This window comes from Platalea leucorodia (genome assembly GCF_965183815.1).
Source record: "Platalea leucorodia genome assembly, chromosome: 6".
NCBI classification, from domain to species: Eukaryota; Metazoa; Chordata; class Aves; order Pelecaniformes; family Threskiornithidae; genus Platalea; species Platalea leucorodia.
Genome location: NC_138828.1, coordinates 19310953 through 19332513, shown reverse-complemented (window position 1 = coordinate 19332513; position 21561 = coordinate 19310953). Strand labels below are relative to the sequence as shown.

Sequence of the window (21561 nt, the reverse complement as noted above, 5' to 3'; positions counted from 1 at the left end):
TACGAGCCAGCAAGTGCCTGGCGCAGTCGAGAGTTGCACAAGTAGGTGGAAAGGTAAGCTGTGCTCTGAAGGGGTCTTTGACCCGTGTTTCATCGGGTGCTGTTCTCCTGTACCACAGGCCAAAGACCTTTGGGGGTTTAACCTCCTGGTCGAGGTGGGTCCCGTCAGAGCACGCCGCTCGCTTGTGATGAGGAGCTGTGAGAAGGCTCATCTGGAGCCTTCCCCCGTGCACCCTCTGCCCCCTGGCCTGGCACCCACATTTAGGCCCTGGCCTCGGCCCCGGCCCTCGCATGGGCTGCGCTGTGGGCGTGCCATGCCTGGCCCTGTCCCTCGCTGATCCTGGTGTGGCTTCCTGGTGTGACCGGGGACCTGCCTCGTCCCTGCAGCCTGGCCTGGTGGTCGGCAGGCTCTGGCTGACCCTTTCACCGTTGTGGCACCTGCTCTGCTGTCCTTGCTTAGACCTGGTTACAGTTTTCATTGCTGAGAGATGCCTTTGGGTTAGATAACCGTGTTTATTTCGATTAAGGAGTATTGATGGTGCTAGTGCATAATTGATAATCGATGCAATTAGGTAATACATTACAAACAAAGCTGTATTATTTCAGGTACTCACTACAAAAGCACACGAAACTGTGAATGTTCATTTGAGCACGTTTTTTAAGTTTAAAAAGATAAATTGAGATGAAACGGGCCACCCACCTCCTCTATAAATTGGTTCTTGAAAGATACCTTTGCTCAGGGATGAGTCCAGATTAACATTCTCAGGCACTCGAGTAGGCAGCTGTGCTGTCCCAAAGACGGGCTTTGCAGGAATTCCCATCTGCCTCAGCACCCGGAGATAGGGGCAATGCAACGTACAGCCAAAGCAGCCCTTTAGACTTTGAGATGCACCTCTGCTTTGGTAACACTCCATGTTATGCAGGTATGTCCCTGCTGCAGGTGTGGGATAAACCCTTAGGTGTGCTTGGAAATGGTGGCCTGGACGCATCTGTCCTAGTTCTGCTCTGAATCAAACCAGCTGAACTCCGCTCAGCACGTGTTCTGTTTTCACTTGTGCCACTGGGAAATCAATGAGAATCAATATTCGCTTTTCACTGAGTGCTTCTCTGCCCAACAACTGCATCAAACTTGGCATTGGTCAGCTTTTTCAGAACATCCAGGGCACGTTCTGGGAACAACCTGAAAGAGATGATAATAACACGAAATTAAATGTGGGATAAGAAACTTAAATTACAGGGGAAAAGTGGCACTGCAGGTGAGGGAAGAGCTGGTCTGGGAGAAGAATCTGTGAACATGCAGACTGAGAGTTAAGGCTTAAACCATGTGTTATTTCCAAAGAATATGTAGCCCTCATCAATCTCTGTCTAGTTTAACTGCAATCCCACCCATGTCCTTTTTTGACAGTTCCAAGGCTGGGTATCTACTGGGCAGTTTTGGGGTTCCAATATTGCTGCAGGATCCAAGAAGGTTCAGTGTTGAACAGAGATAGGTGCGCATTGAGTGTTTTATGCTCTGAAAAGCAGCAGGCCTATGGAAGGATGAGATGTTAAAACTGAGCTGCAGTTTCCTCTCCTAGGATTTCTTCTCTTATGAGTCATGTCTCTTTGTGTCCCTCTGCCCCAAATTAACACAAAAAAAGCAAAGTTATGCTAAGGGCTTTGACAGCATTAGGTTTGACTTGTCTATGCTTCTGCAGACTTGTACTGTCAGCATGCAACTCTTGGAGATGCAAAAAGACTTAAAGGCTTTTTCCCACTGTCTGGTGTCGGGTTTTGCAAACAAGGTATTACCAAGTGTTTCATGAAATACCGTCGAAGTTAACTGAAAAGTTAACTTAGCTGTTCTGATGTGAATTCCAGATTTGGAACCTGAGCTCTGATGAAAACACCTCCTCAGCAGAGCAGCTACACTGGATATTAAAGACCTGTGAGAGGACTAATCTTGCTTTACGTGGCAGAGAGAAGCAGTAGAGCCCTTTTAAAGCAACTTTCCCAGCCTCTGTGACCTCAATCTTTAGTGGTGAAGAAACAAATGCTAATAAGCAGCAGGTCCTCAGCTCTTGTCTGGAACTTCTCTGAGGCTGCTGTTTCAGAGAAAGTGGTGTTTACAGGCAAAAGGGAAATGGCGATTTGTGAAGAAAAAGTGTTCTCCTGTTCTCCCTCTCCCTCCCTGTCAGCCTGTAGAGCGGTCGAGTTCTCTACTGAGAACAGTTAGCTATGGAAAGTGGATCGTAACGACCTATGAGGGGGTTCAAGAAAATCTTTCTGTGGATGATGTCCGCTGTTGTCATTAGAAAGAACCACTGCTATTTTATTATCTTGTTATGTGTTCTTCTCATACTAAAATATTTCAGATGCGTAGTTGTTTAAAAAATAATGCTCTCTTGCAGACAGCTATGTATTATCTAGTTACTCTAGGCATATTGATGTCAAATCTGGACCAATAAACAACTGAGTATAGTGATGTCAAACACTGAAGGTAATATAAAATAAATGAAACTGGGTTGAATGTGAACTTCTGCTGTCCAGCTGTCATTCCAGGGTTTCTCTATGCTGCCAAACCATATCTTTCAATACTATGAGTGCACAATGCAGTTCCTCATAAAATGAAAGCAGTCTTGAATCAGATGTTACAAGTTTGATCCTTGTATGCTCATGTAGTTAGCACTGATATGTTTTTCCCTCCTACCCCCCCTTTTTTTTTTTTCTTTTGCCACTTACATTTCAGAAAGTAAAGCAATGCTTAGATGTGATGGAACAAAAACCATTTTCTGGTTGGTCAGTATTCCTTCCATCAGGGCCTCTACAACTTCTTCAATCTCCAAAATCTTTCCAAGCCTACACAGGAAAGCACACATGTAAGAGCTACGGTGGTAAAACAGGGGTGGTACTAGCTGATGTAGGATGCTTCACATATGCACAAACTCAGGTAATTCACACGCAACCATTATGCGGGTTAAATGACACTGCGGATTTTCTTTAGCCAATTGTATATACTCTTTTTATATGGTCAGTTGGAATATAAGGCCTAAAGCTGGGGGTAATATGTACTGCCTTGATGCGAAGAAGGAAGGACAGGAAGGCAGTTTTGATAGTTACCTTGTACTGGGATTTTTGACAAATCCAGTGTTTATAAAAACCGGAGAAAGACATGTCGTTTTTATTCCGTCCTTTCCCAGGGTAGACAGCTCCTCTGTCAGAGCTTTATGAAATCCAACTGCAGCAAACTTGCTGGAACTGCAGGAGGGGAAAAAACACAAATGAGAAGGCAGAAATACTGTTTCTAACAGAAGGACAACATGCAATCTAACAGTTCTTCTGTTCATGCACCATGATTCAAGTGCTTCTAGTATCAACAGGCAATGCATCAAGCTCTCAGTTGCTCACGACACAGTAAGTATTATCACGTTTTACCTTCGGAAAGGTAATTTTACAGTCAAAACCCAATTTTACCTTGTGATGGCAGAAGTATTACACTACAATCACTGCCACAATGGTAGAAGGATCAAAAGCTACTCATTAGGGGTTTACGTGACAGCACTGCAACAACGCACAGGAGTGCTACTTTCTAAGAATGAGAAGGGAAGAGGATACCTTTTTTGCTAAGCAAAAGTCTGGATCGGTGAGGGAGAGAGAGAAAAGGAGAAGCTTTCATTAGTGGATGTGTCACATGACTATTCCTTCACACAAGCATTGCTCCTGATTCAGTCAGAGCTAATAAGCAAATGGGCAGGAACCTCCAGGCACCCTTAAGTGCTGGCTGTTGTGCTTTTGTCCTCCTTCGCACCGTCCTTTGGACATGCCACATTCACCGGGAGGATTCTTTCGGCTACTCTGTGCTTGCTGATGGAGAAGATGTAATTAAAATTAAAAAAATGGAGAGAGCTGATTTTAAAATCACTTACCAATAAGCCACCATGAAAGAAGTCACAAAATGACCTGCTGCCGAAGCCACCGTGACAATGTGACCGTGGTTGTTGTTCATCATGGCTGGCAGAAAAGCTCTTGTGGTCTTGAAAGTCATTTGAACCAAGAGGTGAAAAAGCAGGGGAGGAGGAAAGGGAGAGAAGAAAAACATTTGCTTAGGCATATTCAGCACTGACCCTGACTGACAAATCACGAGGAGAGGCAGGACTGATGGGAGACGGGCCTGAAAGCAGCTCACAGCGCCACGTGCCAGCTGCCTTTTGTGCACATCAGCTGATAAAAACATTGCTTTGTATTTTTCAGCCGTGTGTCTTCTGCTTGCAGGGTCTCGGTGCTCAGCTGCGGGTGCCCAAACTCCCCGATGCCAGGACGAACCCTAGTTCACCTATGACAGAGACCAACCCGTGCTGCAGATGAGGCCGGCGCCGGCCAGCTCGCGCAGAGAAGAGAGAGAATGAAGAAACCTGGCCAGGCTCAGCTCAGCAAGAAGATAACCAAGTTTCCCAACAGTCAGTCTAACCGGCTGTCCCTGTGCTATGCACGTCCAAAAGATGCACTTGTAACTCACTGGTAGCTGAAAATAATTGTTAGCCCAAATATGCCTCCTCAGCAACGGCCCCCAAAAAGCATCGGTATGAAGATGGCAGTGGCCCTTACCCACATGTGAGCAAGAATGTTGACTTCAAACATTCTTTCAATCTGGTGGTCCTGAGTCGAGAGCAGGTCGGCAGCTGTAATCACACCAGCATTATTCACCAGGATGGAGACATCCCCAATTTCCTTTTTCACCTTTTGGACAGAAAAACACCAGAAAGGTGCATGCCATTCGTTATCAACAAAATGCAAGGCTGTGGAAGATGAGCAACACTTAATTTAATTCTTAACAGGGTTTCTTTTAGGGAGAGGAAGATGGCACCACGTTTCCAGATGTGGTAGGAACTGTGCAGTAGTACCACGACATCTGGTTCAGATCTGATGCTTCTCCCTTAATTACTGCACAATTTGCCTACAGTGCCTCTTCTCTTGTTTTCCTGACTTCTCTGAAAATGGAGCACGTTTGGGTAAGCCTTTGGACATGCCCCTGCCCCCCTACCTTCTCTGCAGCGCTGTAGATTTCCTCCCTTTTGCTGCAGTCCACCACGAAGGCTTGAACAGTGGCTCCCAGCCTTTCGCATTCTGCTGCTGTGTCCTCAACACCGTGCTGCAAGAGGCAGAAAAGAGAGACGCGCCTGCACAACTGTACCCTGCGGGCACATTGCTGCTTGGGCACTGCGGCAGACCAGTTAGAGGCTGCAGATTTGTCCTGATAGCATAACCGCTGCCAAGCCCCTGCACGGTTCATGGCTACGCAGGGAAAGGAGGGGGTCTACCCCGGGGGCTACACAGGTAGCTGGGGTCTGTGGGAGGACGGGTATTCCGACCTTAAATTTCGGACCTGCATAGAGTGACTGCCAGAAAGGGAATGTGGCAACACGAGTGAGTTTGCCGTGGTAAAGCACATGTAGCTAGGCTGCAGAAAGGGGGCGCGCAGCGACTTTCATAGCACAGCAGGCAGACACCGTGACTGTAAGCAGACCTCTCAAAAACACAGGCCCAGCTGACGCCCCCGAGATAGGAAAAGTGGCCCTACGCGTTTCGGTATTCACAGACGGGATGTGGGAAGAGAGGTGCGCTCCACAGTGCACACCGTAGGGAGATATTTCTTACGAGAACAGCGTTTGACACGTGGAAGCGATGCTCCGTTAAGATGTGTTTGTGGACACTGCCTGTCTCAGTGAAGGACTGAAACTGTGATTCCTGGATGAATGCCAGAGCCCCAGCACTGCTCCCTGCAAACAAAGTCAGCTTTTTTTAGCTCGGTAACAACCAAGCGTGAAGTGTTGTCTCAGTTCATGTCTTGGGCCTGAACATCTGTTCCTATGACAGGAGACCGTCAAAATACAAAGGCGCTGTTTTCGTTCAGCCACATTTTATTCAGCCTCCATTAGTGTGGTCTCTGCATTTCATCATTTGACTAAACATTTTGGAGGTTTTGTTGGATGTGACCAGTAATGTGAAGAGCATCAGGGCATGTCCATCGTTTATATTAGAGTGAAAGAAAGAGTAAGCCCATCTTTCTGCCTCCAGGCAGGATCAACAGGGTCATGCGGTTTCTGACCTTCTGTCATCATCTAAATTGTTCTAAAACCGTCGGGATCCGCTGCCTCCCTTGGCAATGTATTTCAGTGCCTGCTTATCTCCCCCTTACATTGTATATCCCAGCAGCAAAGCTCACTCACTTGCTATTAAGTTTCTTCCTTCTTCCTCCATGCCAGCGCTCATGGACAACACTCTACTTGGCGGCAGCCCTTTACACATCGGGAGACTACTGCCACGTGCCGCCCTCCCCCCTGCCCCGAGTCACACCTTTTTTGAAGAACGTGGATGTGGTACTGGACCACAAGCAGACGCAAAGTCTGATCTTAGCTGTAATGGGTTGCATGAACTGAAAATATTACACACTATCCTCCCTGCTTACGCATCCCTCTATGCCAGGCTTGTCTTGGGTTTTTCTGTTTGTGGGTGGTGGTGGTTTTTTTTTTTGGTTTTTTTTTTCAGCTTCAGGATGACACGATGAACTGCTCTGCAGTTTCTGATCCACCGGGTCAGAAACCTTTCCTGCGCGCTGCTGCCCGGCCGCTCACCCCCTCTGTACAGCCCATCGCTCCTACGCACGGCACTTTGCCTTGATCCCTGCTGAACGACATTCTGCGTGTTTGTATCTGTCCGTCCTCCGCTTGCCAAGGTCTTTTTGCGTTCTAGTCAAATTACCTGAAATAGAGAGTCTGGGCTAGGGTGGACGTTTAGCAAGGCGTCGTCTACGCGTGTGACTGTGCCAGAGGGCAGCAGGGCTCACGCACAGCTCAACGCAGTGGTGCCCGTCGATACGAGTCAAGAGACACGTCTTCCAGCAACGTTCGCAAAATATCTGAGGCTAGAGAGAGAGCGAGCAGAAGGAAAACGTGCTTCTCTGCAGAAACAGGCTTCTGGTCTCAGCATGCCTTTTTCTGCCAGCCTAGGCAGGGGCTCCCACAGCAGCTCGCTGACCACTGCCCGCCCTCTCTCTCGCAGGTGCTCTCTGACGTGCCGCGCGTGCTGCCTCGCTGGTTGGCGCCGGGTTCCTGTGGGACCCGGACACCTACGTCCTCTGGCGCAAGGGGGGCCGAGCCCTGCGCTGGCGCTCAGCGTCCCAGCCGGTGAGCTGAGCCTGAGCCTGGGCCGATGGGAGCGGACGTGGAAGGAGGTGATGTGGATGCGGTTTGCATGCAGCCCTTCTCACGCTATTAAAAACCCAGCGGCCTCGGAGATCGGCGGGTCAAGCCGTGAATGGTACCGTTACCTTATTGATGTCCCACAGGACCAGCCTGCTCTGACGCTTGGCGAACTCGAAGGCAGTTGCTCTCCCAACGCCGTGGCCAGCACCCGTGATGAGAACGAGCTCTCCGCTGACGGACTTCCTCTTCACAGGGACAAAAAGCTTCACGAAAGCCTCTAAGTAGGAGTAGAGGAGCGTCGCCAGAAACAGGAGAAGATCCAGAAACGGATTCATTGTTCTGCCGAAGGGCCGAACTCAGCTGGGCCCTGCAACGCCTGCCGGCAGCAGGGCGGGCCGGGGGCGGGAGCGGGGCCCGCCTGTGTGTGCGGTGCTGCACGGCTCAGCGCCGCTCCCGCAGGGCCCCGGCCGGGCGCGGTGGGGCTGCGTGGGAGGCGCTGCCCGTCGGCGCCGCCAGGGGGAGCCCGCGGCCCGCCTGCGCGGGCACCGGTGGCCCTGTCAGCCAGGGGCCTCTGCCCCGGCAGGAGCCGCCCCCGCCCCGCCGCGCCCCGCCCCGCCCGGGCCCCGCGCTCCCCTCGCCGCGCGGGGCTGCGTGAAACGCGGGGACCGCGGTCGCCGAGGCCGCGAGCGGCGGCCTCCAACAGCTCCACCGGCCCCGCGCCGGCCACACCTCCCAGGGCCGTAGCAACCAATCAGAGCGGAGGCTCGGGGAGGGGGCGTGTCCACGGGCGGGGACAAGCCCGTGGCCTGAAGGCGCTTGCGATTGGTGGCGCTCCGCCCAATGAGAGGCGAGCTTGTAAAGAGGGCCGGCGGCGGGAGGGGCGGTGCGGCGGGGCGCGGCGCGGCGCGCAGGTAGCGGGCGTCGCTCGGGGGTGCCGGCGGCTGCCGCCTGCCCGGGGCTCGGGGAGGGGCGGTGGCTCGGAGCGGGCTGCCTCGCCCAGCCGGTCCAGCGCCCGCATCTCAGGCCTGGGCCCGGGTCCCGGCCCAGCTTTGTGGAGCTGAGGCGGGGGTTGCCCCTGCCGAGGTGGGGTCGGTGGCGGCGTCAATGCTACTCCTCGCCGCCGCCCTGCGCTCGGCGACGGTGCCCGGTTTCGCTCGGGCAGTCTCCGTGTTTTCTGTCGCTGTTGCGTTGTCCGTCCCGCCTGCCCGGTGTGTTGTGCAGCGCCGCCCGCCCCTCAGGTACCGTGGCCTGTTGCCGGTGAAGGTGGGCGGTGCGCAGGCCAGGCTGGGGCCGGTGCTCCTGAGCCTCGCAGCCTGCCCGAGTGGGTGGCTCTGCCGGCGTTTGGCCCCGCTGAGGTGGTGCCCTGTTCTGGAGGGGGCAGCCAGGCCTCGTCGCTAGGCCGAGAGCTCCGGGCTGCCTCGCCGTCCCCCGCCGGCTCTGGGGGGTTGGCAGGGGTGTGCTGCGGGGCTGAGGGCGTCCCTTTTGGACGTGGCAGGAACGAAAATCAGGCTGTCCTTTGAAACTAAACCCATGCAGGTACTGAAAAATACGGAAGCGATGTAATGTTGACCTGCGTGCGGAGGTTGGCACCCGGTCAAGTATGCCCTTTTCCACATCTCTGTTAAAGATTTTACGAGCCTCAAGTGGTTTGTGAGTCTAATTGCGCTCCTGGGAACGTCACCTCGGCGGTGAGCGTGTCAACACACGCGTGCTGTAACTGCGACCGATGAATTCTCAACTTCAGTGTGACGCAGAACCTGCTTTCCTAGATGCATCTGAAGATTTCATAGCATGAGTGAGGATTTTAGAACTGGAACTGCTGTTTTTGAAAAAGCCTGGCCTGTTCTGTTAGTTATAAATGTAATATTCATATCTGGCCTCAAATAGCAGGGTTAATACTTAATGTATGAGTTTTTTTCTTTTTTATCTGAAACTTATTGGTCCCATCATCACCTTGCTCAGATGTTAATTTGTTAAAACCTTGATATGTTTTTGCAGAGGAGATCTATTTCCTTATATGCTGGAAGTGATTCTTTACTGACTAAAAAAAAAAAGCTTTTCACTAAGAAGTTACAAATATCTTGTTTTTAGAGTACCCTTCTAAGTTATAGCCCCTTTCTGAACCTCTTATCTAGAGTAATCCTCTGTATTTTTATAATAGTTAAAAAAAAAAATTGAGTGCCAGAAGGCCACTTTGTGTGTTGAAGGAAATCTGTGTAGAGTTTTTTAAGAGCTGGTGGTCAGGCACTGTAACCCAATCTGCTGTTAAGTATTTTACTGTAGACTGGTCTTTCAGCTCCCAAAAACCCATGGCAAAATAAAATCACTAGAGGTCTCAAGTATTTTTTTCTTTTAACTTATCTAGTTTGGTAGTTCTGTCTTTCTTTGGAATTGAAAAACAAGGTATGTGTTATCCTACTCGGTATTGCACAAAATTATATTTTGGTAGTCACAGCAACTTGTAGAGCTGTGTTGCTCAGGCTTTTGGATATTTCAGTCTTGCTCTTTCCTGGTCTACCACGGGATGTGAGAGCAGGACTCTCTTAAGCCTGGGTTGGTTGGTTGATGAAGTGCCCACATGGAGATTTAATGCTCAAGCAGACCTTCCTGCTGCATTTATGCTAAATATCTTTGAGGTGTTCCTTGTATATGATTAATAACTGGTCAGTGTTCCACACAATCCGGAATAGCAGTTCTAGTTCTCAGCTTCTCCCTCATGCTATGAAATCTTCGTGTGCATCTAGCAGAGTACTCTTCTGCTTCAAGAAGCTGAAGGTAAAATTCAGAATTTATTTGTCCAGGCATACATTTGCATGATGTCTGAAAGAACTTAATATTTTACTGAGAGCTGTTTTGTGGAAATAGCCTAATCTGCTCTGCTTGCTACAGTGTATTATACAGATCTGGGATTAAATAAAAGGGTTAAAGCCTAATGAATGAGATGCTTTTTTCTTTTTTTTTTTTCTTTCAGTAACCTATCTGCGACCTGTTGGTCAAGGCTTCATCCTTTTAACATGTTCGACAGTTACAATGTTAAGTTCTACCACAGCAAAGCTCTCACCTCCCCGTATCCAGGGTCAGGTGTTGAGCGTAGCCAAGTTCCTGAAGATAAAGTGGGCTGGCTGATCGAGTGGAAGGATTATAATCCTGTGGAGTACACTGCAGGGTCTGTTTTGGCTGGACCCAGCTGGGCAGATCCCCAAATTGAGTGAGTGGAAGTTGTGGCTCTTTTCTCCTGTGAACATGGAAGCAGGAAATAGTGATCAGCTGAGTTAATAAGGTCATCAGTTTAAGTGGTATGTGATTCTACAGTGATGTGTGAAAGTCAAGACCTAGAAAAATGGTGGTTAGAGAACTGAATTGTTTGGGTTAGCTGTGAAGGTCTTTGGCACATGATTTTACTGAGTTGGTAATTGAGATAAGAGTAGTGTTAATTGGAATAATGGACAGGTGTTGATGCTGTGTAGTGCTGCTTCTCTGTGTTGTGAGCTAAGTAAAAATCTAATTCTCCTTAAGAATTTGGGAGAACATTTTCATAATATACTTGTTTGTTCATGGATTGAATTGCAAGATGAGAAAAGAATTAAAGTAGAATTGTAGTTCTTGAGTTGAATGCTTTGACTTAGGAAATGTGACATGTTGAATGCATGACTAATTCTTTTTTGTGAGTGTGTGTATTCATTTTTATTGATTCTGTGAATATATTCTCTCAAGGAATGCTGTATGCTTCTTGGCTGGAAAGTTAGATGCATGCATCTAGTGTAACTTGTGATGATGTGAAATGGTGACTCCTGTGTATGCATATCTGTGTAGAAAGAACAGAAGATAATGGTGCTTGAGGTTTCAGCCTTACCTTACATGTTGCCTATTGCTGTGTGAACATGTGCTTCTATTTGCTCTTAATTTGGTACAGTATTCTGCTGATTGCAAGGCACACTGCTCCTCAGACTCTATAGGGCTGCTATGCCAAGGCATAGTTGGGAAAGTGTCAGGTAATCTTTTAGTAGGTGTTGGCAATACCTAAAAAATGACTCTGCATTTTCAAGTATTAGTGTAACTTCCCAAATTAATTATATGTGGAAGAAGCTAGTCAGTAGTTTGAAGCCTGTGATGGTTTGAGAGGAATTGCTTTTGGGAAAGGAAATACACTTCTGTAGACAAATAGCTGCTTCTCTACCAGTTTTCAGAGGTGCACGTAGGAAATCGGCCTTAAGCTAATTTTGAAAATCAGTGATTATTAGCTTGTGACTCTGATAAATCATATCTAATAAAAATTTTTGCTCATTTTTTTAATTAGCAAAATCTTTTTTAGTTTTATCGATGGATAACGTCCTTCTGTGTTCTCTAACCTTAACAAGAACACCTTTGAAACATATTGTCTAAATGAAAATCTAGAGAGACGCAGTGTTAAATACTTTAGAAGGGCACACTTCTGTCTGCAGAGCTGAATACAGGGAGACTGTCATCAGTACAGGCTGAGACTTTATAGCCTCCTATAGAAAGGGGAGGGCCTGCAACTGAAGTTCTGGTAAAAACTGCTCACTGGTCAAATGCGTGTTGCCGGTCTGGTGGTTGGCCTTCACGCTTTTGTGGGGTAGAGGGGTGGTTTGCGTTTTGTAACTTATCTCTATTAAATTATTCTTTTCCACACAGTAATAAAGATTTCTATCCCAAATTCAATGAGAGAGATGGAGAAGTGGAGCGGAAGAGTCTGAATGGCTTGTATGTGGTTGAAAACGGGAGGCCCCGGTGAGTGTTTTTTTGTTTGCCTATTCATTTCAGTAACGTAGTTTCAGAGTTCTTACAGGTCTGTCAGTTTTGATACATGGTACCTGCTAGAACAAAATCAAGATCGTTTCCCCTAGAGACAGGAAAAATGATACCTCAGAGTCGGAGAGTTCTTCCTGGAAGAAGGTTGTGGTGGAGAGGCACTAAAAGGTTGGCCAGTACTACCACAACAGGGGGTTGTGGTGACACTGGAGTTGGAGGAGGTCTAACACTGTTAACAGTAGGGTCTGTTGAATTAACTGTTTCCACAGTTTGACCAGGTGTTGGGCTCTGAAGCTTTTGTATCACTTATGTGCTATGGTGGAGCAGAAGAGTATTTCCTTCCGCTGACAAATCCTGGCCTAGCACAGATGGGTAATCTCACCTAAAAATAATTTCTTTTCTTTCTGCCATTTGTACATAACTGAATGCTCTGTGCATCTATGGTCTTGGAAACTAGATTCCATTTTGAGACAAGGTTGTGTGCACAATGAGAATAACGCTTGATCAGGAGTATCTTGGGACACAAGATCTGGGAAATGACAAAGCCATTTTGTATATTTCCTTTCCCTGTACTGTCAAACACAAAAAGAGGTTGATGAAGGAGAAAACCATGCTTTGTCTCACTTGCTCTTTAAAGCATATGGCGGCACCAAATATACACTGCTATCCTTTCCTTTGTTGTTATTTAAGCTCCTTTAAAGCTGCTTTTTTAGAATACTTGGAGCATATTTTGAATGTGGAGAAGTAAATATGTTTAATGTACTGTGCCACTTATTCCAGAAATCCGGTGGGAAGGACTGGCCTCACAGGCAGAGGATTGTTGGGGCGCTGGGGACCAAACCATGCTGCTGATCCTGTTGTAACTAGGTAAGGGACAGGTGACTGAAAGGGGCCCCGCAGTAGAGCAAAAAAACCCATGCAATTTGCTTTTTCTGTGCATCTCTGGACAGGCTATTACTTTTCACAGGCCTTTTTGCATGTGTTCCTTTATGTGTAAGCCCATTCAGATATTGGTACCTGAATGGAGAGGTGTATAGATGTGTGGAACACTAATTTCATAATTTTTTAGTCTGTCTCTGCAAAAGAGTAAGGACTCAATGCTAATGACAAGCAATGGGTTCTGAAATGCTGAGGAAGCAGATTTAAAAACCTGAAAAAAAAAAAAGCAGTGTGCCTGCTTCTGCTCTGTAAGAAATACTAACTTGGCCTAGTATATTATAGGAGTAGGTGAGGTTACACTTTTTTTTTTTGTCAGCGTATGCTCTGTTTTAATGGTGCTTTTGCCAGCAGGATCTGTGTATACATGCTAACTATTTTACACAAAGTCAGCATTCAGAAAAGATTCTGTAGTTAACAAAGGTGCAAGCTAGGAAGCGCCATGCTGAAGATAAAACCATTGTGAAAATCAGCCTAATGCATTTTACTTCTTCCCCTTTTCAGAAGGCTGCCAACGCTACTGAGTTGTTTCCTTGAAAGTAAAAGAAAAGTTGTTTTTATTTTGTCTTTGTTTACGTAGCTTTTTGCTTTCACTATTGGTATTAATTCTTTACTGAAGGCAGTGGTGGGTATTTGTGGCCTTGTGCTGGGTGAGTGGTTCAGAGGTGTCGCAGCCTGCATGCGTGTTCCGCTCCAGCAGAAGGCATGCTTACCTTCTCCTTATGGATAGGCACAAGTGCTCCTGGGTGGGTGTTGCACCTGGTAGCGTGTGCTGGACGTAGCTCTCAAAGGAGCTGCTGCTGTCAGCGTGGCTACGGAAACGTGGCTCTTGGGCGGTTTCTGCCCCTCTGGCTGAGGAAAACGCCGTTGGTGGAGGTGTGCGAAAAGCTCAGTGTTCTGCCCTTGGTTGCGGTCTGGCTGGACGGCATCTGCCAGTCCCCAGCCCGCGGGTGTTCTTTCTGTGCTTTGTTTGCCCCCGCACAGATGAGAGCGTGGGCGCCTTGCTGTTCCTCTCCCAGCCCCTCGTGCCAAGGAGCAGCAAAGCATGTTGTTGTTTGTTGTTTGCTGCAGGTGGAAGAGGGACAGAAGTGGCAATAAAATTGCTCATCCAGTTACTGGCAAAAACATCTTACAGTTCGTAGCTATCAAGAGGAGAGACTGTGGGGAGTGGGCCATTCCAGGGGTAAGAGCAAAACTCCAGAGACAGCAGACATTTCCCCGCTGGTAAGGCCATGAGGTGATACCTGGTGTGCATGTGATAAAAGCGTGCTTTTTGAATAACCTCGTGTTGCAGAGGTGAGGAGAAATACTCCTTAAACTAGCTTTGCCCCAGCATCAGCTGGTATGCCTTCTGCTGTTTCTGCATTGCAAGGCAATTCGTATTTAATTCTGACCATGTCTTTTGCCTAACGCAGGCACAATTTAATCCGTTGCAGGTTTTGAAGGATGTCTGTGCTTGCTCTTTACAACTGGGTGTAAAGTTCCTCCTGTGACTGGAGTATGATGCAGGTGGATGTAATATACTAAAAGCCAGTCAAAGGGGAGTAAAAACAAGTGGAATCTGAGGGACAGTCACCTTTTTTCTTTTCCCCCTTCCAAGGGGATGGTGGACCCAGGGGAGAAGATTAGCGCTACCCTGAAGCGAGAATTTGAGGAGGAGGCCTTGAACTCCTTGCAGAAATCGCCTGAGGAGAAAGCGGAATTGGAGAAGCAACTCCACAAGCTGTTCAGCCAGGAACACTTTGTGGTAAGCTCTGTCTCTTGTGATAGCCTCTTGAGCTACGCATGTAACTCGCAGCTGTATGGAACTTGCAAAAGTGTAGCTGAAATGAAAATAAGCTGTAATGCTCAGGTTGTCATGGTGTAGGAGATGGAAGGGATTATTGAAAACTCTGTGAGGGCAAATGTATCGGAGGGAAAGAAAAAAATGTTGTTCTTGATTCCACCTTGTTTGTTGTGACACTGAGCTTGTTTTGGTTTGTTCGGGGCCTTAGGTGTACAGAGGATATGTGGATGACCCTCGTAACACTGATAATGCCTGGATGGAGACGGAAGCTGTGAACTATCATGATGAAACCGGTGGGTATCTCCACATGTGCTATTAGTTGCCTTTTACTCTATATGTTGGTTTTAAATTGGGATGAATGTTGGGCTGAGATTGGCAATGAAATTGGGGACCATGCAAGTCAGGTGTAAAATATTGGACTGAAACCAATGGGCACGAGGGTCTCTTGTCTCCTAAGATGTTCAGCCATGACAGGTAGTTGTTGTTCCCCTTTGGTTTCTGTCAGTCGTGAAATAAGAAATATATGGACTTTGCCTGAAAATTTATTCATTTGTTAGCTAGTTCTAAGCTATGGGCCATGTGCCTTTGTATGGAGATTGAACATTGGACAAGGGTTCCTTCTTGTCACTGTATTTATCTTGAGTTGGTTTAATTTCCCTTTTTAATGAGTCTGGGGTGGAAGGATAGTCTGTTTCTTTTGTTGTTTTTCCTTAGTAGCTATTGTGTGCTTCAGGAGCATTGTCTCTGGCTGCTGGCAGATTTTCACTGCATTTATTGCTTTGGTGTTGTAATTGCTCTGAGACCTTTTATCTCTGTTACTCTGCCAGAGTAATTGTTGGACCTTACTTTACTTCTATAAATCAGTAGGAATGGGCATACATTGCTAGTTCTTAGATTGATCTGTTATCTTGGATTCTCATCTCTCGCTCTTTCAGATAAATCAATCTAGTTAGGTGTCTCTGACTTGGCCGAGCTAGAGACTTCATATGGTGACATTTCCACTGTGTTTTGGGTGGTAAGTACCAGTGGTGAAGTTTCACGTGTCACTGGTCCTTGATTTATCAGCCCCCAGAAACAGCGAAGATACTGTTCCTTTGGTCTTTGTTTCTAATACACATTTTGTAATACTTTTAAAAGCATTTCTTTGGTTGTTGTCTGTGAACTCCTGGAACTCTTTTTGGAAAGAGAAACTTTGGAGAGCGATTCCAAAGCCTTTCTTCATCTCTCCTTAAGTACTATTTTTGATTTGGGGGCCTTTAGTAAAATTTTAATTATTCTGGTTTTCCCTAAGCATATATAAATTTCAGAATTCATTTTGTCCTGGAGAATAGTACTTGGGAAAGGAAGCAGTCAAATGTTAGCCAAACAAACAAAAATCAAGGCAGAGGGATTGGCTAAACTTGCAGTAGTGAGTACATGTTGTCATAATGATTTCTAGTAACTTGTCATGCTGCTGATGGTACCCTAGGAGTGGTGACAAGGAGTTAACACCACCTCTGCCACTCAGATTTACCTTAAAATAGTGCAAGTATGAAAAAGGTTTCTGGCAAAGAATCAGTGAGCAACTTAATTGGTTCCTCTCTGAGGAGCAGTTGAAGGTTGCTGCCTGTGAAGGAGCCAGGTGGAACGGCAGAAATGATCAGATGTGAGAAGAAAAAGCAGGAAAGAAGATGTGATAGCATGTTCCATCTCTTGTTTTGTGAACAGGTGAGATAATGGATAATCTGCCTCTGGAAGCAGGTGACGATGCTGGAGTAGTGAAGTGGGTTGACATCAGTGAGAAGATCAAGCTGTATGCAAGTCATAGCTACTTCATTAAGCTTGTGACTGAGAAATGGGGAGCCCACTGGAGTGAGGATCCTGGTCCCGAGTGCTGTGAGTGATGTAAAGGAGGAACCGACAGACACCAAGGGAAGAATACGTTTTCCAGCTTTGAAACAGATGACGTTGTCCTTTTCAGCGGAAATTCAATGAAAATTCCCTGAAATTCAGCTGGCAAAAACACTTGACAGTGATAAATAAACGCTTTTTCAGAGACTTCAGATTGCTGCTTTTGTTTTCTCACCTAGTGTGAGATGAGATGAATGTGGAGTTGTTACTTTGTTTTCCTTTGTCTTCGTTATTTGCAGCCGTTTCATAACATCTGCAGATTTGCAGGACAGCGCTGGGATTCTGACTGGTTGTAGTTCAGAGGCTATTCACTTTAGCTGTGTATTTTTGCACTGATTTTTTGTCAGGAGTATGAAATCTTAAGGGATGTGAGACTTGTAGGATCACAACCTGAATAATGACTTAAGTGCTACTTAATAAAGTGAAGTTTCTTTTCTGAGTCGTTTCACTTAACATGTCTTTTCAGTGATTTTTGTATTTTGAGAGATTAGTTTTCACATTTAATTGCTTTCTAGTTTTGGATGGTATTCACACACAAATGTCTGACAGTGCCTCTATCTAAAAAGGTAACTGTTGGAGGATGTAACTTGGTGACTGATTGTGGGGGCTGGATTTCGAGGTTCCTCCCTTTCCCACTGCTTATGGCAATACAGCTGGTGGGGAGACTGCCATAAACAGGATCATTGGAAAGAGCAGCCTTAAAGTATAATCTTGTAAATTGTTGTGGTTTTTTTACAGTTTAAGTAATGTGAGTAACTTGCAGTCAGGAGGCTGATGTGGGCCTTCTGTGGCGTTTATGCTGATAACGAGAGCTGCACAACAGTTGCTGACATTTATCCCTGTGTTTTTAATCAAGGGGGAATTGCTGTTAATTGTGTAATACTGTCAAGAGTTGGTGACAGTAACAGCTAAAAGTTGTGGTTGAGACCTGGGGAGGGGATCTTAATGAATTATGAGCGATGCGTTGAAGTAGGATGGTGATAAATGTCATGGTCTGGAATTACCTTGTGTAACAGTGCTGTGACAAGCTCATGCATCGTTGAGACTGTTGGCCACATCCTGCTTAACTAATGAATGATTTTAGGGCTTGTTCCTTTTCAACACCACCCCTTCCTCCCAATTAGCTAATGAAATCCGGAAGAGTCATGCATTTATACAGGGAACCGTGGGAATCTTGTAGAGTTATTAGTATGTTCCTTTCAAAGAAAAAAGTAATGTTAAGAGTTATTTTTCTTTCAATCCTTGCTCACCTCTTCCTGTGCATCTGGTTTCTTCTGTGGTCTTACTAAAACAGCATAAATGCTTTCTGTTGCAGTAGAAGCTTCCATGGACTTGGTTTATGGAAAAAAAATCTTTCTTCAAATCACAGGTAAGATCTAGTGGTTGCTTAGGCAGAAAGGATTTTTATTAATCTGTCCTCAGCATAGTATGGAGACTGGGTAATATCTGATAGGGCCAGATCAAGACCTGAGAGAACCTGTGAAACCCAGAATGGACAAAAGGCATAGCCAGCTTCAGGAGTTCCCTTCCCTTTCTGCTCCTGATGTTTGGAAACGGGATCGCTGAAATGACTTGGGTATATTTTTTCTTAAGAAAAGATGAAGAAAACTAGGAAATTCGATGCTCAGCATTTATTCAAACTTAAAAAGTAATGAGACAGGGTTTGAGAGCGCTGTGCACTATAACCCACACCGACTTCAGAGGTGGGTGTGTGAAACAGGACTTGGTTGTTACTTATCCTGTTTCCAGTGCACTGGTGAGAAAGGTGGGAAGGAGCTGTAGGAAGTTGAAGATTATTTAAAGCAAGCAACAGTGTTCTGTAGGAGACATCCATGGTTTTCCAGGTATCTGCAGAGTAAGAAGAGAATGGCAGGTTAGAATTAATAGCAGCTAATCACTTTAATGTGCAATTAATACATTATGCAGAGCAGGCCCCTAGCAGTGTAGTTGGGTTTTGAAAGCATGACCACAAGAGCAGACCCTTAAGTTCATGGGAGGTGAATGTGCAGCTCATCGTGGCTGAGAACAAGGGTGACTATACTGTGACACGTCAAAATAGCGTGATTTTTTTCCTTGAATGTTACTGTTTACACATGGAGTGCTTAACATAATGTGCAGTACTAAAGATGAAAACAGGAGAAAAAAAAAAAATCAATTCTGAAAGTACCATACTCAATGAGATAGAAAAACTGCACTGTTTCCATAGCCACTGTGTTATTCCTGGAAAGCAGAATTTCTGTAAAGAATCTTTTCAGTCCTCACCGGTCTTGTGTTAAAGCCTTTTTTTGACAGGCTAAGTGGACTCGGCTGTATGTTGTTTTGATTGTCATGTTTCCAGGAAAGCTTTCTGGTTAGACAATTTTCAGTTGGAGTGTGTGATCTTAGATGGTATGCTGTACAGAATGCGATTACTTTATGAGTATCCCAGTATGTTGTTAATCAGGTCTTGATGCTTACTTGTGCCCTGAAATTTATTGCATAATTACAATATTGAAAGTTTATAAGTAAGCAAATGCAGTGGCATTTCTTTTCGTTTGCCAAATCTTCTGGAAAATGGTCAACTTCTTTATATAGGTGATGTTAGCTTGTACATTAATGCAAGTTAAATGTGTTGGAAAAGTGTTATTTTTCAGCCCTACGTGTTGTGCCTCTAACTTATCCTAAACTACTTTTTTTTTTAATATGCAAGAGATTTTCTGTCCCCAAGGATTGAGATACCCAAACAAATACTCAAAGAATATCTAAGGAACAGCAGCAGAATTTTGAGAAAGTTTGTAGCCTCTTTTCAAGCTGAAGAAGTAGAGGGTTTTTTCATATTAAAAAAACAGTTACCCCATAGAATGCATGTCTGCTAATGAGAAAGCACAGTGGATTACTGCCCTCGAGCTTCAAAGATAAATCGCAGTCCTTCCCCAGCTCCCTTCCATGGTAGTTTGTCGTCAGAAGCTGCTCCCTCAATATCCCCGATGGAGCGCGCCCTGGCCAGCTAGAGCTTCCCGCAGCCTACGTCCCGTTGTGCCACCGGGCACTTCAGTTAGCGCAGACCGGAGCCTGGTAAGCCTGCAGAGCAAGCCGCCTGCCTGGACGAAGGTGGAAAAGAGACGGTAAAAAAAGGTCATCTTGCGTCAGTATTTTTATGTTCAGTACCAAAATCCCCAGTTAAATACAAATGTTAAAACTAGTGAGATTCTGTTAATTTAAAAAAAAGACTTGCCAACTCTATATAGAGCAAACCGGAGCTTTCGTTATTGCTATCCTGTAGAAAAAGAAGGAATTTTCTTTTAGAGTAGGGTATAATCCCTCCGGCTTGTATTTCTTCAAAAAAATTAAAAATTATCAATACTTCATTTTGACTTTGATTCTTTCTTTTCCTGTTAGAAAGCAAAGAGAGTTCTGCAAAGGGAACTTACTAATCTTCAAGGTCTGTAATACTGTCAGCTGAAATAGCTAATGGAGAAAATACGGGCCCTGTTGTTACTTGTTACTAGTGCTTACAATTTTTTTTTCCTTTAAAGTTTACGGAGGGCTCAATAATATGTTAAGAGTCTAGAGTGGTGTTGTGGTTTAACCCCAGCTGGCAACTAAGCCCCACGCAGCCGCTTGCTCACTCCCCCCCGGTGGGATGGGGGAGAGAATCGGAAGGGTAACAGTGAGAAAACTCATGGGTTGAGATAAAAGACAGTTTAATAGGTAAAGCAAAAGCCGTGCGCACAAGCAAAGCAAAACGAGGAATTCATTCACTACTTCCCATGGGCAGGCAGGTGTTCAGTCATCTCCAGGAAAGCAGGGCTCTGTCATGCGTAACGGTTACTTGGGAAGACAAAACACCATCACTCTGAGCATCCCCCCCTTCCTCCTTCTTCCCCCAGTTTATATACTGGGCGTGACATCATACGGTATGGCATAGCCCTTTGGCCAGTCTGGGCCAGCTGTCCCGGCTGTGCCCCCTCCCAGCTTCTTGTGCACCGGGCAGAGCAGGGGAAGCTAAAACGTCCTTGACCAGTGTAAGCACTGCTCAGCAACAACCAAAACATCAGTGTGTTATCAACATTATTCTCATCCTAAATCCAAAACACAGCACTATACCAGCTACTAAGAAAATTAACTCTATCCCAGCTGAAACCAGGACAAATGGTAATAACATAAATAAGTTTAGGCCTGTACCACATTAATATTCTTAAGGGTGCTGTGTTAGTTTAAAAGCATGTGATTTACAGTTTACAGTGTTAACATTTCCCACATTGGATGCCTATTTAGTTTCTTCTTCAGTACTTACTGCTTTCACAGCAGCAAGCACCATGCTCAGAACACAAGAAAGCAGTGGGAATTGCATTTTGAGAGAGTCCTGTGAAGCAGATTGAAAACAGAGTTATAGTGTCGTGGTTTGGGCAAAAGGAAAGACCTGGGGGAGTATGGCTCTCTTCCGTGTAGAGAGAAAGGAAAATCAGGCAGCAGGAGCTGTTCCTGCTTGAATATGGCTAGTGGTGTGACCTCAATTGTCATCTCTACCTTAGTTGCTCACATACATGGTCAGGATAAGGCATTATGGAATAAAGCTTGCGATGCTTCTGCTTCCTGCTGCCTTGTCTGTGCTTTGAGATCTTGTCAGCATTTTACTTCTCATTATTTTTGTCTTTGATTTTACCTATCCCTAATTTTACTCTTTCCTAACAATGCTTATGGAAGCCTCTTGCAATTTTTTGTTTTAAGCAATAGGCATAGCAGCAGAGCATTGGTATTTCTCTGAGCAGTTCTACATGCTCTTTTTTCAGACTCTCAGAATGGTTGAGGTTTGCAGGGACCTCTGGAGATTTAGTCCATTCCCCAGATGCGCTCGAACAGGGTCAGCTAGAGCAAGCTGTCCAGGACTGTCCAGTCAGGTTTTGAACATCTCCCAGGATGGAGAATCCACAACCTCTCTGGGCAACCTGTGCCAGTGCTTGACCACTCTCACCGTGGAAATGCAGTCTACAGCCGTACCCCAAAAGATTTTTTTGTC

General features: G+C 46.0%; 2 protein-coding genes across 4 annotated transcripts; one reads left to right on the top strand and one right to left on the bottom strand.

Annotated features, from left to right (window-relative positions):
* Positions 1–511: 511 nt before the first annotated feature.
* Positions 512–7891, bottom strand: LOC309591993 (estradiol 17-beta-dehydrogenase 11-like). Its single transcript, XM_082315018.1, has 7 exons — positions 7306–7891; positions 5020–5127; positions 4584–4715; positions 3905–4011; positions 3099–3236; positions 2721–2837; positions 512–1179 (listed from the first exon to the last, which is right to left on the bottom strand). Exons 1-7 carry the CDS (start codon positions 7513–7515, stop codon positions 1092–1094), a joined length of 900 nt encoding a protein of 299 aa, XP_082171144.1. The 5' UTR covers positions 7516–7891; the 3' UTR covers positions 512–1091.
* A 207-nt stretch (positions 7892–8098) lies between these two features.
* On the top strand, positions 8099–17007 carry NUDT9 (nudix hydrolase 9). 3 transcript variants are annotated; one of them, XM_082316428.1, is made up of 9 exons: positions 8329–8418; positions 8808–9955; positions 10152–10388; positions 11834–11929; positions 12731–12817; positions 13958–14069; positions 14487–14633; positions 14881–14965; positions 16380–17007. In XM_082316428.1, the coding sequence occupies exons 3-9, from the start codon at positions 10195–10197 to the stop codon at positions 16553–16555; spliced, it is 897 nt and encodes a 298-aa protein (XP_082172554.1). In that variant the 5' UTR covers positions 8329–8418; positions 8808–9955; positions 10152–10194; the 3' UTR covers positions 16556–17007. The 3 variants fall into 3 exon arrangements, with proteins under 3 accessions (XP_082172552.1, XP_082172554.1, XP_082172553.1); XM_082316427.1 differs by having other exon boundaries at positions 8329–8716; XM_082316426.1 differs by lacking the exon at positions 8808–9955 and having other exon boundaries at positions 8099–8418.
* The last annotated feature ends 4554 nt before the right edge of the window (positions 17008–21561 follow it).